The sequence below is a fragment of the Pteropus medius genome, unplaced genomic scaffold (assembly GCF_902729225.1).
Source record: "Pteropus medius unplaced genomic scaffold, Ma_sr-lr_union100, whole genome shotgun sequence".
In the NCBI taxonomy this organism is placed as follows: domain Eukaryota; kingdom Metazoa; phylum Chordata; class Mammalia; order Chiroptera; family Pteropodidae; genus Pteropus; species Pteropus medius.
The window spans coordinates 6,526,418-6,542,186 of record NW_024349796.1 but is presented as its reverse complement, the minus strand read 5'-3'; the positions used below and the strand labels follow the sequence as shown (position 1 = coordinate 6,542,186).

The 15,769-nt window shown below is 36.8% G+C and overlaps 1 protein-coding gene across 1 annotated transcript in view; it reads right to left on the bottom strand.

The window, feature by feature from the left end:
• Nucleotides 1–433: 433 nt before the first annotated feature.
• The window catches only part of ENAH (ENAH actin regulator), a 108,577-nt gene continuing 93,241 nt past the window's right edge, over nt 434–15,769 (bottom strand). Inside the window, 6 exon segments of the mRNA XM_039883302.1 lie at nt 434–3,391; nt 3,942–3,999; nt 6,671–6,749; nt 9,764–9,826; nt 12,585–12,651; nt 14,997–15,045. Coding sequence (XP_039739236.1) covers nt 3,354–3,391; nt 3,942–3,999; nt 6,671–6,749; nt 9,764–9,826; nt 12,585–12,651; nt 14,997–15,045 — 354 coding nt within the window. The 3' untranslated portion in view covers nt 434–3,353.

Here is a 15,769-nt window from a genome sequence, read left to right as displayed (position 1 = left end):
CGGTACTTGATAAGGCCCTGTTACCACACAACGTCCTTTGCCCTGAACCCTGTATGCGGGAAAATTTTAACTGCGAAATGAGTTTAAGTATCTGACTATGTTGTAGGACTAAGCGGAATAAACTCAAACATCGATCGTTCTCTTGACTGTAAGAGCAAGAACACAGTGTCAAGCAGGGCTGTGAGAAAATCAGAACAAACAGGAAACAGCCAACAGTTATTTCAGACAAAAAGGAAATACATTACACTTATTCCCTTTGTATACGTGACTTAGCACTCATGACTTTTATGAAATCTTTAGGAATAGTGACGATGTGTAAACTTTAAGTAGTGAAGTCACGGACTTTCAAGTGTTTTTTTCACATTCCATATAACTTATTTTAGAACCAACAGATTATTTAAGAAGATTATCTAAGTGTCACAAACAAGCAACATGTATATACTGCAATTTTATTTCAATCGCACAAACGAAGTTAGCGTGTAGGAAATTTAAATGAAACAGTATGGTAAAAATAGCAGAGAATGGAAAACTCTAAAAAGGAAGTACACCTAAAGCATGACGAGTCAACATTCATTAGGGTTTCATCTTCAGTTTTGATTGACACTTGATATCTGCAAATTTCGAAACTAACTTTGAAATCAGGATGACTATTCTGAAGAGATTCCAGCACCAGCACTAAGATTTGTACATTCAGTTGGTTTGCAATTGACTTGTTAGCCATTTACATAGTGTATAGTACAGATTTGTCACAGGTCATATCACAGTGTTGAGGAAAGAATTACCTTCCTGTCGTTGCAAAGGGTCCCCTTAACTGCTTAAGACATCCAATGTACGACAGCACGAAAACCATCATAATAACGTGGCTCCAGCATAGTTCTGATAAGGAAAATAACTTAAGCTTCTGTTGCCCGTTTTAATTACTGAAATCTCTAACAATGACAAAACTGTCACGTACGACAGTAAATGTATACAGTAATTCAATCAAACTTCTTGGAAAGAACACATTTAGTAATCTGGGATAATGCAAAATGATGGAAAATAACATGATTCAACACTGGTTCCTTCTGTCATTTTACACAGACATCATGTTAATAGAAGACCAAGGCACAAAACGTTTAGTGCATAAACCAGTTTTTTTTTTTTCAAGATCTAGCATTTTATTGTAGTCTCTTATCTTACTTTGGACCACTTGTACCCAGAGTACTCTATCCTACTATAGACTATTTAACTTAACTAACAAAATCAAAAAGTTATTTCTGACCAGATTTATAGGGGACATAAACGTTTATATCACCGAAGTGTTTACATAACCTAAAGTACAATAATAAAGATGAAAATGCCTCCTATTTCTTTTAGAAAACAGTACTTTATAAGCTTGTTGCAGCTTTAATGCCTTTACTACTTTGCATGACAAATAGTTGATAGAAAAAAGAACTATATACTTGAATTATGATAGCTCATCCATCACAGAGTAATCTAAAAATGAAGTTTCTACAGAAACAGGAACTATTTTAACAAGGAAAAAAAATTCCCTCATTCAGACCTCTCTGAAGTGGTTAATAGCTACAAATTTGCAGCATTTAGAAAACTATGCTATCAACAAGCTGTCTTTACGAACTGAGATGTAAGAAATCTAGAGAGCAGATGAAAATGGATTATTTCTTCAAAATTTCAGTAAAACTTCTGATAATCAAAGGTTTCAAAGCAAATATGGCACATAACAACTCAAGCATAAGTCAAGATGGAGAGCTGGGAGAATTTTCGATTTCCTAAATTTTCCCCCCAAAAACCTATCATTGCGACATAAAGGATTTCTCCCGTTTTAACCTTAACAAATTTCAAAGAAAAGAGTGGATTACATACACACGTGTGTGTGCACAAACACGCACACACATACACAGTAATAAGTAGAGCATCGAATTCCTTGTTCCCACCACCTAAGTCTCACTTTATTCATTAAAAGAAAACTAGGCAGAACCCCACCATGGGTTTCCCCTTATAATGATTTCTGTGACCTTAACTGCTGATCACTGCTACTTCCTGTAATTCAACAGAACTAAGTTCAAAAGCAGCTTTGTAGTCAGGAGCATGTACCTGAACACTTGTGTAAGCAGGGCACCTAGGTAACAGCCAAATTCAGGGATCGGACTTTTGAGTTCCACAGGAAGCTACAATTCATGTGAAGCTCAGAATCGTGTTTCAGACCACTGAAATTACTGAAGTCCAAATACAAATAGCTGACAACATGACGTCGAAGATTAAGTAGTTGGTTCTGTTAACATATTTACCAATTAAAGTCACAAAAGAGTCCTCATTATTTTTCATGCAGGTAATTGAGAAAAATGATAGTGCAGTAATTAACTTTAAATAAAAAATTATTCCTTCCCTTCCACCCACTCCCCTATACGTTACAAAATTATTTCCCTGGGACTAGGCCTTGAAAAGGCCACTACGTATTACTGTGACATGCATTACTGTCTGCAGTTAAAAAAGCTACTTCTGTGGTAGTTGTAATTACATTATAAAAATGTCCACATGCATAAATCTAAAAAAGGTTGAAAACCTACAGTAAGTCTACAATATACTGTTTTACATTTGACCACTGGTTTGTGTGATGTAGGAGTCATAGATTTGGTAAAGCATTGTAACAATTTAGGAAGGCATCTAAATCTTTAAATTCTGGACGAATTTTATGTTTTAATCTACAAAATTGCATGAAGGCGAACTCGAGAGACTTCCTATCATTCTAAAATTCCTCAAGCTGGACAAACCCTTTTTAGGACACTTTCTCATAAATATCACTCTTTGAAAGCACATATAATTCCATTTGTTCCACAGCTGATGATCTTAACCTGCATAGGGCTGATCTCAATATTCGTGGAATAATATGATAGGAAGACAAACCTGAGAGAAACGTTTACAATACAATAGCGTAACTTGCTGAATTCATCAGCACTCTCTGGAAAAAAAAAAAAAAAAAAACTTCTTAAGCCTTTCTCCTCTTTATTTTAGCAATGGATTGTGGGAAACGTGCGATTTCATCTTGCCATGAAAATATTTCAGTGCACTGTGGTCTTGCCTGACGGGTCCAGGATTTTCTGCATCACTGTGACAGGAACGCTTATAGGACTCACTTCCATCCTGAAACTGGGACGGAAACAGCTTATCGCCAGAGTGACAAGGTCTGAAGGCTTTTAACGTGCGTTGGGTTTTCCCTCCTTCTGAATGTTTGTCTCCATCTTCTTACGCAGCTCACAAAATGTAGGGGTTTGTTGTTAACAGTTGTTGTTTGTAGATGTTTTTTATTCTTTCTTTCTCCACATTAAAGTCCTATCTCTCCTTAGTTTGTTTCTCTATGCACTATTTGACTTGCTCAGTTCCTGCCTGATTGCTGGAGAAGAAAAGGAAAAGTGTTGAAAGTAAATACAATGACAAGATAAAATAAATGAGTGATTTGATCTTAAGAAATTTCAATGACTGTGTTCAAACTCACAGGAATAAAAAGCTACCCTGATCTTGCATCTTTCACTGCAGAGATCTTTGTCTCCTTATTACAAAGATGATGCTAATTTTCATATGCATATATTCATTTATTCTCTCCTTTTTGTATACCAAATGAAAACACTGATTCTGTGGGCTCACAAGAGGGCAGTGGGATGGATGGATGAGGAGAGGTCACCTAAAGAAAGACTTGCTCACCTAGTTCTCCATCAATTACTACTCGACACCTGAAACTTACGGATCTCGTTTATCCCTACTTTTACCAATAATTTCCATTATATGAAGGAACGAGAGTCCTCCCACACATCGTAAGCCAAGCAAAGGATAAGTGTTTTATGCCCTCAAGTAATAAACTGCATCTTTCTTTATTTGCATTCTCTTAAAAATGGCCATTCTTAAACATTACTCTGTAGGAGCAGCAAATCTGTTTGGACACTCACCGTCAATGAGCTCTTCTTTTAGCTTTGTTAATTCTTTTCTCATTTCATCTAAAATGTCCTAAAATTAGAGAAAAACATCAGGAATACAGAAAAAAATTACTACTAAAAAGATTCCCGCTAATACAAAATGTTAAGAATGTATGACACGTGACATATGGTTTTTGTTCCCGGAGTCACGACGTATGTCTTAGAAGCTTAATCTCGATAAATTTTGTTTTTAATAGTTTTCCTTTCCCAAGGTTTGTTTATTCTAGCCTAGCAAGATCTGAAACAGAATGCTTTCTAAGACTAAAATGGTTATTCCGTCGTCTAGTGAAAGGTACGAATCAGATAATTTTTAGAAAAAAACAATGGCTCTGCTTTCAATCTCGACTTCTAGGAGCGGTCTGAGGAGTGACGCCTACAACGTTTCAAGGAAGAAGAGAGATAAACTAGACATTCGGCTCTTCTGGTTTGAAGGGATTCCTTAGGAGCCATAGCAACTGCCACTACATTTCAAGGAATTCCCCGGAGGTCCCTCCAAGGCTGCCCCCTACTGTGGAAATGGAGGTGGATGGGACCCCTTGGGACCCGTCCTATCCCATTCGGCAGGCACCGGCCACATGCAGCTACTGAGCACCAGCAATGTGCCCGGTCTGAAATGCAATGTGTAAGTGTAACACATCAACCGGATCCCAAAAACTTAGTACTAAGAAAATAATGTACAGTAACTCATTAGTACTTTTAAAATATCGATTACCTATTGAAATATTATTTTGATATTTCACCTGTTTCTCTGTACTTATTTAACAAGGCTACTAGGAATTTTAAGTACTTATGTGGCCCATGTTCTATTTCTGTTTAATAGTGATGCTCTGGATCCTCCCGCCTCCATGAAAACCACTCCATCTTTCTATATTTTGCAGAATCTCTATTTATTAAGTCCAATTAAGTTCACCCCCACCCCCAAGTTAAAGAATCATCAAGCACTAAAAGGGCCATGACAAGGTGACACAATTTTAAGGGTGAACAATAACAGCTACCCTTGGAGAGGATCGCTTTTGAGTTAGGAGCCTTTCTTTATTAACTGCGCACATCTCGGGTAAAATTCAATTGCTCTGTTTAAGGTTTATTTTTTTAAAACGCTTTTCTCATGTTTAAAATAAGGTTGGAAACGATCCATTAGTTTAATTCCTCCATTTTACTAATGAGGAAGCAGAGGCACAAAAGTTATTATACGAGCTCACGGATATCCTTATTCAAATTACAACCTCTCTTCTGCTCTGCTACTTTGGATAACCAAGGTTCTTCCGTATTTTAAAGTATGTGTACGTGCTCTATTTTAAAACGGTTTTCAAGAAAGCATATCAAATACACAGGAAAACAAAGGCTTCATTACCTGTGGCTGCATATAGGCTTCCCTTTCAAATTATATAACCCAATTTAACTTTTCAAATAGCTTTGCCGTACAGAAATTAGGTTGACATGAAATTTGTAGTATTTCTCTTTAATTCCTATTTAACTGTTATTTCGAACTCATATTATTGCAACATTAACGGTCCCTTTTGGATCCCCAAACATCTGCTAGCATTTTAAAAAATGAGTGAGAGAACGGGGAAAATGGCCTTGGAAAAAATACTTGGGTTCTAATCCTGACTCAACTATGTACTTAGCTGTGGGACCGAGTAGATTTAACTTCTCTGAGCCTCAGATGAGCAGAATCTGCACGTAAACACTACATGAGAGATTACTATGAGGACTAGGAGACAGGGTCACGCTGAGAACCCAGCAAACACCTAGCAGCATGTCAACCAGGAAGTCAGTCAACGCTATTACGGCAATTGGCCTCACCATTAGCCCCAGAGGCTCCCCCGCAGCCCGGGCCAAGGAGACGAAGATCAGATTCTCCACTTCGGGGCCATCTGCACTCAGGTGTGCGAAACTGACACTCACTTTCCACTAATTTTTTTTTTTAATTATTTTACCTCTTCTAGGAATAAACTATTTTAAAGCTCCATAATCTCATCACCTATCACTCCTACCACTTTTTTTTTTTTTTGAGTACACAGTACTACATATTCTACGTATGTATCCAAAATATGAACCATATTGTTTTCTTTTTTGTAGAGTTGATATAACTGTTCATATTGTTTGGCCACCTGTCCGTTTCACCTAACACGGGCAAGTGTTCACAATCCATTGTTAAATATTCTCAATTACGATTCCTTGATGCTGCAGAGCTGCCCCTATGCTGTATGTTGATATACTTCTCCAATATTTTCTTAGCTTAAGCTTAGAAGTGAAATTGCTGGGTTCAAAGGTAAGACAGTTATTTTTAAAGCTTTTGATTTGTTTTCCCAAACTGTTTCCTAGAAAGCAGAAGTATACAAGAGTGCCCATTTTCCTCACATTCTTTCTAAAACCAGATTTACTGGGTCTATTTTTGCCAATGTAAGTGAAAAGTAGGAACCCCACCCCGCAAATTCTAACAACTGTGCACCATGCACTTACATTTCAAGTTTATAACATACCATTAAACCATTACCCCACCCACCATCACTGCTGGAACTGTATGCAAACCCAAAAAATGAAGATTAAAAAAAATAATATGGTACTAATGCCATTGTTTAATTTGTAGAAAAATATCTTAACTCTATATTCTTTTCAAGTATATTTACGATCTGTCAAATACATGCACACGAGATACTTTTTCAAGTACAAATAAAGGACAGCTGCCACTGAGTGCCCACCTGCTTCAATCTGTCGTAGTCTAGTATCTCTGTCTGGACTCCGTTGGCACTGGGCTGGGATGAGGGTGCAGATTTTGGTCTGTGCAAATGAAATTTCCAGAACAGGTAAATAACACGTAGGCTATTTAATGAGTTCATAAAAAATTGTAAATTTACCGACCCAACACCAGATTTTTTAAGTACATTTCTTAAAACACATGGTGTTAAAAGTTAATTGTCAAAGGTGTAGGACTGATTAGAACATAAAACAGAAATCATTTTTTCACTTTTCTCAGTATTTTCAGTTATTTGTAAAGAAATTAGAAAAAAGGTGATGACAACTGTTTCAGTAAAGAGTAGAAGACAGCATTCCTTGGGCATGAAGCAGGTAACCAGGTTAATCATCAAGACAGAGACAAAGGGCTGGCTCTGACATCCGAGGCCCAAGTGACACGATCTCGATTTCGCCTTCTTTTGAAATCGTACATCATCTGCTAAATATCTGACAAATCAGTAGAAGGGAAAATATAAGGACAAATATTTTACCCTAATATGAATCAGTTTACGAATTCCATGCCTTGGTTTGCAGGAAAAAAACATTTTAGTAAGCATGATTTTTTTGGGGTGTGTGTGTATGTTTTATTCCATTTCAAACATCAAAATAAGAAAGAATGGTGGGGAAATGATTAAAAGTATATTCATATCCAGTTGGCTATGTGGCTGTTTACCAATGAAGTTTTTATGGAGCTGTCATTTGAATGGTGTGTTTCTGGCTTCTTCCATAAACTTATTTTATTTAAAAAAAAAAAAAAAAAAGGAAATGCCACACAGAAGTGATTACTGTAATTACTGCACTTTCAAAAGTTTAGTTTCTATGAAAAATGTTACATGAATTAAGTCTTAGGAATTAGGAATATTTTAAGCAAAGGTTTTGATACAGAATAAATCTTTCGTGGCTCCCTCTCCAATTCCGGCAATAAGAGAAAATCCTCAGTGGAAATCTAGAGTTTCAGTTGGGTCCACGTCCTGGCTTAGAATCCCAAGTGGCCACTCCTTCAGGGCCACAAATCAATGAAAATCAAAACCATCAGTCAAATAACATATTTTCAATTTTTAGAGTATCAACATTAAGAAATCTGAACCAAGACTTAATAGGTTTAATAACTTTCCCCAAGTTATAACTGCACAGATCTTATGAGGCACATTAACCCTCAAACCCACAGGTGGTATTTGTGAAGATGAGGCCTCGGTTAATTTGCTTTAATATCAAATACGCAACCACTTCAGAGGTGGTCGAGAGGCAAGTCAGCCACTCGCACTGGGGAGGCACTGCAGGGGACAGGAAGATGTGTATGACACATTTCCTTTCCTCTTGTGATGATACACCTTTTTACTTTGCTGAGACCACTTAATTCCACAATCACCTAAGATACGTTGAGGGCCACAGTTTGCAAGTCATGGTGCTCTGTATCGAGTCTGGTCTCCTCAAAGATTCTTAAAGGCCCTCACGGTGTGCGTTTCTTTCAACCGTGCTGTCTCTTCCTGATCTCCAAAACTAAATCATTTATTATCCTGCTTTTATTTTACTTTTCACATTTAAGTGGTACAATTAGCGAATTATTTTCTCCCATGTTACGACGAACAGCCCTGAAATTCGTGTGAATAACTAGAGCCAGCTACTTAACTGGGCTATATGTTATGAATATATTCATATTTACTAAACGATGCAAAAAATTATTGTTATATAATAAACAACTGTAGAAACATGCAATTTTTAAAAAATTGAGTTCATGCTGACATGCAATCCATCACCACCACCACCACCACCATAATTAACTAAAGGGGGGAACTTTTCATACTGAAGGAAAGAAGTAATCACCACTTTTTAAAAAAAGGTTTGTCAACACTGTCCCAGGAGGCACTATGTGTGAAAACAGCAAAGTAACTGAGAAGATTTACAACAAAAAAAATCTCATTGTTAAATGTTATTTTTCTATGTACTAGCAAATTTCCTAAATAGGTCTTTTGGTCCTAAAAATTAAATCACCCCCTAAAAAACAGAAAAAAACTATTTTACAATTGTAATATAATTTTATGCAGACTGAATTGGCCGATAAACTTACCAAATATTTCAATCATCAATGGCATGAAAATAATTTTAGCTAATAACAATTTGGCCAAATAGAGCCTGATTATAGAACTCCTTACACTGTCATAAACACTCCCTCTAAATACTATGTAATTCATGTTCCCAGTAGACTTCATGTGTATTTTCAAAAACAGATGTATACAGTAACATGGGTAGATCCCAATCGTTCCTAACCTATGGGTGTTTACTACAATTGATAATGAAATATAAAGGTTTCTCAGAGGTTTTCATTACTTCATAATGTGACTGTTACCTCTAGATACCTACCTATAAAATAACTGTACAAAACTTACATCCCTATTCTGCCAAATTAACTCTAAATATAGCTTAAGCATTTGAGGAATTTAAAAAGTTGTCAATTTTTTAATTAAAAAAGAAGTGTATGTTTCGCATGTTAAGTTTTCTTAATTAAGAAAATGGTATAATAGGACTCATCCTAAAAAAAAAAAACACAAATAATCTGCTCAGGATGTTAGATGCTAGCTAGGTTGGATGCCAGGAAATGGAGCTTCTCCTCAAAGAATAAACTACCCACAATTATGGCTAAAATACTGTCCATGGTAGAGTATCAAACAGTCTAGGGTCTTCTATTCCACTTTTTGAAAGCCCCTCCCACACTTACAAAGAGAACAGCCTTTAACAGAAAATGCAAATGCTATGACCAGCTTCGCTATAAAATATGTGGCATTAGACTCCCATTCTAGTATTTCTGAGATGTTTACCATTTATATTTATCCTAACTCAACTGTAAAGCAATGGAAGAGAAATAAATACTATTAACTTTTCTCATTAAAATCTCTCATAAATTTTTTTAAAAAGTATTCTAAAAAGAGCTAAACATGACAGGTTCAATCTTCCTAAATATCTCTCTCGTGGTGATTACCAATCCATGTAGAAAAAGCTCAGCCCTATCCTCAACATGTTATTTAGAAGTCTCAAATCACAAAGTCACATCAGGATGATACCTGTGTAATGAATCATAGGACCTGTTGTCAAAAACAATCTGATTTTTCCTTGGAGAATCCCGTCTATGAAGGGGAAAAGCCATTTAAAGGGTATACGATAGAACTTTTAAAAATAACTCTCATTATGTTATTGTTTATAGGTTTTTAGTCATAGCCAACAAAAAAAAAATGAGAACTAAAGGAGTCCATTAACCTTAAAATAATTGGTTTTCTTTTTCAATAAAAAAGGCATTTGAAGACTAATTCTAGTTATGTGAGGATATTCTTTACTTCAATAGAGAATTTTAAAAATCATTACTTTTATAGACGGTGGTCATAGTAAAACCTACCTACACAAAGATTCAATAAGTATCAAAGACACTTTGTACAAGACAAAGACATTTATATGAGAGTGAATACAAAGCTATACTCGCAAATAAAAAGCATAAAAACCCATTGTGGCCTGAAGTATACAAAACTAACTCTTCTCAGGAGGCATGTAAAGAACATTTTTCTATCTTGAATACAATATCTGTAAGCTCTTAATATAAACCATAGGAAGAATTCACAAACTTTCCAATGTTACATTCCAGGCAGTTTAAAGCATTTTTAACTACAACATTCTTGCTTTTACTCTATCTGACTTCTTCACTTAATATAGCATAATGCACTATCTCATGTATATTACAGGATATTACTCCATCTTGCCACTAACATAATTTTGACGTAGATATTCAGAAGAAAAATGGTCACTTTCGCTACCCATTTCGAGTGTGCAAGCGTGAGGCACACTTAAGTAAGAACACAAAGTGGCCAATGTACTTGTTTTCGGAAGGAACGGGGAGATAGCTCAGAAAGAAAAGCAATACAGTTCTTAGCCTTTTAAACATATTTTTTAAATCATTTATGGTTTTAAAGTGTTTGTAGTGAAATTTCGGGACACGTATGACTCACATCAGTGACTGAATCAAATCTATCAAAATGTATATGAGTGATTAGGAAATAATCAGACATTTCAGAATTCTTATTTGGGGAAGAGAGAAGAAAACTATTTATCAGAATCAGAACATGGTTACAATGCACTACTGGATAAGAAGAACCAATATTTGACTAATCTATATAAAAAGTCTTTTAAAATGGTGACCTTTAGAACACTTACTAACCTTCCTTTAGACGTCTAAAAAATCTTTCAAAGAGAATTTTTTCCTTCACTAAATGAACCCAAACGCATCAAGGAACATATTCCATCTGAAGAGCCTCATCCATGTCCCTTCTAAGGTACATGTGGCTTTTGCCAGGGACTGTGTTTGGCTGCAGGCAAGCCCACTACGGAACCCTATCAATGAGGGGAGGACACACAGTCGAGGCAAAGAGGAGAAAGAATCTTTCCCATCACAATTTACGCCTTCAAAGGACAAATGGTATATCCCAGTCTGTTCTCAGACATGTGCTTGATAAATCAAGCTTCGTGATGTGCTACTGAAGAAAATCTGTAACAACTACTAGAGATGCATTAGCAGGCCACGTCAGTTAGGTGTCTGAGAGACATTTGAAAGGTGCCATTTTACACTCTACTGAAAAAATGCATTCACCAAAAGCAAGCCCTGCATCTTCCTCTAAAATCAATACATCCATCTTTCAGTCATTTAGAAACTAAAAGCGTCTATATGTTCCAAAAGGCCCAATTTTTTTGTGGAGCTTAAATCATGTCCTCATTAAACACAAATTTAGATTTAGGCTAATACAGATTTGTGATAATATAAGGTAAATCCTTTTATTTTTCTTTATAAGGTTTCTATAACTAAAGTTTGCTTCTTATGAGGCAAAAAAATAGGGCAAACAGCTCCAAAAAAGGCAAAAACTTATTAGTCTCTAGGAAAAACATGTTTCATTTCTGAGAAAAAAATGAGTCCTTTAAACTGCCTTATAAACCAAAAAAAAGTTTCACCCCTGTTCAAGGCCTGTGACGTAAATTTAGTTATGATAATAAAGTATGCTCAGCTAAATAAGACTTACTGAATTTCCTGGACCATGGCCAGATGGCCACTTGTAGAAACATAACTCGTCTTTTTCCTGGACATTATCTTTTCTAACTCGATTATAATTACAGATTTCAACTGAAAGGGCAATAAATCTTTTCTATCTTATGAATTAAAAATTTTAGGTTTTATTTTGCTCTTAAATACTGCAGTTTTTCCTCTCCAGCTGCTTTTCACTTTAAAACATAAAGTTTCTTTTACAAATTACATTTACAAAATACAAGATGTCTTGGGTCTAATGGTAAAATTTCAATATATTACGTAATATTGTTCAGGGTTAAATTTCTTGAGAGGAAAACCAGTATTGGGGTTACGCACGAAAATGACCTGGTTCTTAGAAAAAAACGGGAAAGTATTCAGGGTGAAGCAGCAAGTTTTTGCAAATTTCTTTCCAACTATTCAGAGGGAAAAAAATGTGTCTGTATAGAGAATTCAATTAACTGTGGCAGAACGTTAGTAAGTGTTGTATTTAGGTGACGGATATGTGGGTGTTCGCACTGTACTGTTTTCTTTAAACTTTTCTGCGGTTTTGAGTTTTTCAAAATAAAAAAATTGGGAGGAATAAAAGCCATCTTAAAATTTCAGACAGCCCGGCCGATGATAATCAGCAGAGGGCAGAAAGCAGACAATCACTAGCGAACATGCAATAGGGCTCGGAGGCTGTCCACGCGCGGAGGATCACAGGTGTTTTATTTGCTCCACTGCACATTTTCAAATCGATTATTCCAGTTTTTCTACAGTAAAAATGTAGATGTCAATTTCTTTTCAGATACGACTGTAACACTCAGAAAAAATACTGATACCTGGAAATAACAGGTGACTTGCTGCCATTCATTGTATTTGTTCTTTCCCAAGGTTTTCTTGTTGGTTCTTTAAAAATAAAGAACATAAGTTATTAAATAGCCTATATGCTCCCAAAGTTATTGTAAAACAAACAAAACATTAAATACCATTATACAGGTTTATATAGTATTAGAAATTAAAAAAAAAACAAAACTCAATTCGGAACTTTAATTAAAATCTATAAGGATTCTAATTTGTGTAATTTCAGACCTTAAAATAAGAAGTTAATAAGCGACTATGACAAGTTTCCCTCAGATATACTTAGATTTTTAAATGTAATACTATAATTCTATACACCAGATGGAACGATGTTTCTCTAATAACGATAGGATAATCAAATAAGAGTAGGATTTTTTAAATTAGTTTGAATGAAATAGCATAAATTGTTTTAAAGAGATAGCATAAATTTATTAGAATGGGACAGTTTAAAATATACTATTTTAAACTACTTCTAGTGCTAATTGTAAAACAAATAAAAAGCAGAATCTTTAATGTGTTTGTAACCTTTGAAATTTAATCTAAAATCAAATAGTCCTCTTGGGGAAAAAAATTCAAACACCTCAAAATAAATTTCAGGATCATGTAAGTCTACCGTACTTTCTTGATTCTCAAAGAAACCAATTCTTGCGACTTAGAAGATAATTCCAGTTATATAAATAAGTTTACTCTAAGCTCGTACTACAGAAGACATTACGCAGTGACTCACTGAGCAGTCTACTGTGCTTTAAATTGCTTTTCTCCTGGGCTAACTCACTGACTCATCACTGGCCTCACTAGATGACTGGGTGAAATCGGAGTGGAATCTTGTCATGGAAGAAAGTGTTCAGGTCACATGGGAATTAATTAAGTCTATGTCTGAGCTGTGATCTCGCTGCAGGTTTAGTAGGAAATTGTGCTCCGAGTTCCAATGCAGCCCTTCGACTGGCTTCTTACTTAGGCAGCAGCCTGTCCTCTCTTCCAACTACACACATGCAAAACTAAACCCAAACTCTCTCCTGAAACGCCACTTTTGTTCTGGATTTCTGCTGCATTCACTCGTCCAGGTGTGAAACCTTAAAAGTCACCATTCATCTTTTAAAATCTAAAGCCAACCAGTCATCGATTTCTCTCGTTTTAATTATACTTTGTTATTCCTTCTTCTGTATTCTAACGGCTAAGACATTCTGTCACCGACCACCACAGAGCTGACCCGGGGACATCAATAATCGAGTGAAGAGGTCCAGGATGAAGAGAATCAGAAACACATCTAAGAGACACCTGCTAGAGCAGGCAAAGAGTTCCGAGTCCTGAACGAAACTGAAGGACGACTGGACAGGCAGAGGAATGGTCATCAGGACGTTGTCGCCGAAACAGAGGCAGGTGGAGAGCTGAGGAAATGTGCTCAGGTGTAGCGAGTGCTAGTGTTTAACAGCTGGCTGAGGTTCCTTCTCCATCAGCAGAGCCGTCTCTCAACCTTAAAAGGGCTCCTCTCGTTCTGAGGACAAGCAGTGCGGTTCAGCTCTGCAGGCAGGGAGGCTGCTGCCTGAGATGCTCCAGGTCGATGTCCGGAGGAAGCACGGAGGCTGGGCTACCTGCATCAGGTCTTTGGATGCACACGGTTCCTTACTGGTACGAGCTCCCCATCTCGGTCACTTTCTCCGGCACACTGCTCACAGATGCCATTTTAATGTTCCTACGGCCGGGTCAGTTGGTTGTCAGCTCACTGCTTGCAGGATCAGGACTAAACTCCTGATCTTTTCGTGAAAAGCTTTCAGCATTTTGGTCCTAACTCACTTTCCCAACCTCCTTCCTCAATATTCCTCAAAAAGAATTCTCCATTCTAGTCAAGCGAGGCAACTGCTTCCTGGGTCTCCAGCTCCCTATCTGTGCTCGGGGATTCCCACCTCTGGAAATATCACGTGGCCCTCCCTCTGCTTTCAGCCAAACTAAACGGTCTTCAAGGCACAACAGACAATGCTAACGAACACACTCACTTAATCTTTACCTTTAAGAATCAATTATTTAAAAAGATACTTTCACTTGATAATGTATTTTTCCTTCTTTTAGTGAGTAACCTCAAACCATTAACAATAACACACATGGAACGTGTAAAAATTATGATTTTCGAAGGAAGAGTCATCAGATAAAAAAAACTCTAGGTTTTAATGGCTTTCTCAATATCAGAAAGAAATTAACCACTGCTTCTGAGCTAACAAAAGGCAGAGGAAAAAAAGCCAGTGCTCTCAAGTGTGAACAAAAAACTTGAACATTTTAGTGACCAAGCAGTCACTTGATCCAAACAGGGAATTTTTAACCAGAGAATTTTAACAGGGAATTTTATTCACATTTAGAGTAGGTTTGCAAAAGTCAAAGTATTTCTCTCTTGAACTTACCAGGTGTAGTTGTTGAAGAGGCCTTAGAAATTACAGGCTCTGAATCTTCCTAAATACAGAGACGCATGTTACTAATATCACATCCGGCAGAAACCTGTCGCACGTGTATTTAGTGTTTTATACTTCCACTTCCGGCATTCTTTCTGCCATTTCCCACGTTCTCCTTCGTCAGTCTTTTCTCCCTTCGATTTCAGATCGCTTTCCTTTCTCATCTTCCTAGCACCTCCCCTTCCTGTATCCTCACAGCTCCTGTCCTCATTGTTCTAAGAAATGCACTGGCCAACGGTACGAGGCCAGGCAGGAGAGACAGACTTGAGGAACGCCATCAAAGAAGGCCAAGTGTAGCAGGAAAAACAATCTTATTATTTATTAAACACCAACATATGAAACAGATACATCAGAGTTTGCCCAACTGAACTGGAGAGGCTGCATAGCTGAGAATCACAGGGCGCACCTCCCCGCTCGCCCCCGGGAAACATGCGAAAACCGCTGATTTAGTCTTATTCCTTCATTGTACGTGCAAGGAAACAGACCCCAAGAGGAAAAAACAAAAACTAAACACTAGTAGAAGGTCATTCGCTCCCTGCACGGCGGGCTCAGTACAGAAGTACACTCTCCAGGCGTGCACTCCCGTGCTCCCCCATGTCCATGTATTCAACCTGCTTCACTAAGAATGTCACATTTATAAAAATGCTCAAAACAAGCTATTTTGAATACCTGAAGAGTAAAAAGTAAGAAATTGCAAGTTCATATTAAGTTCAAACTAATCTTTG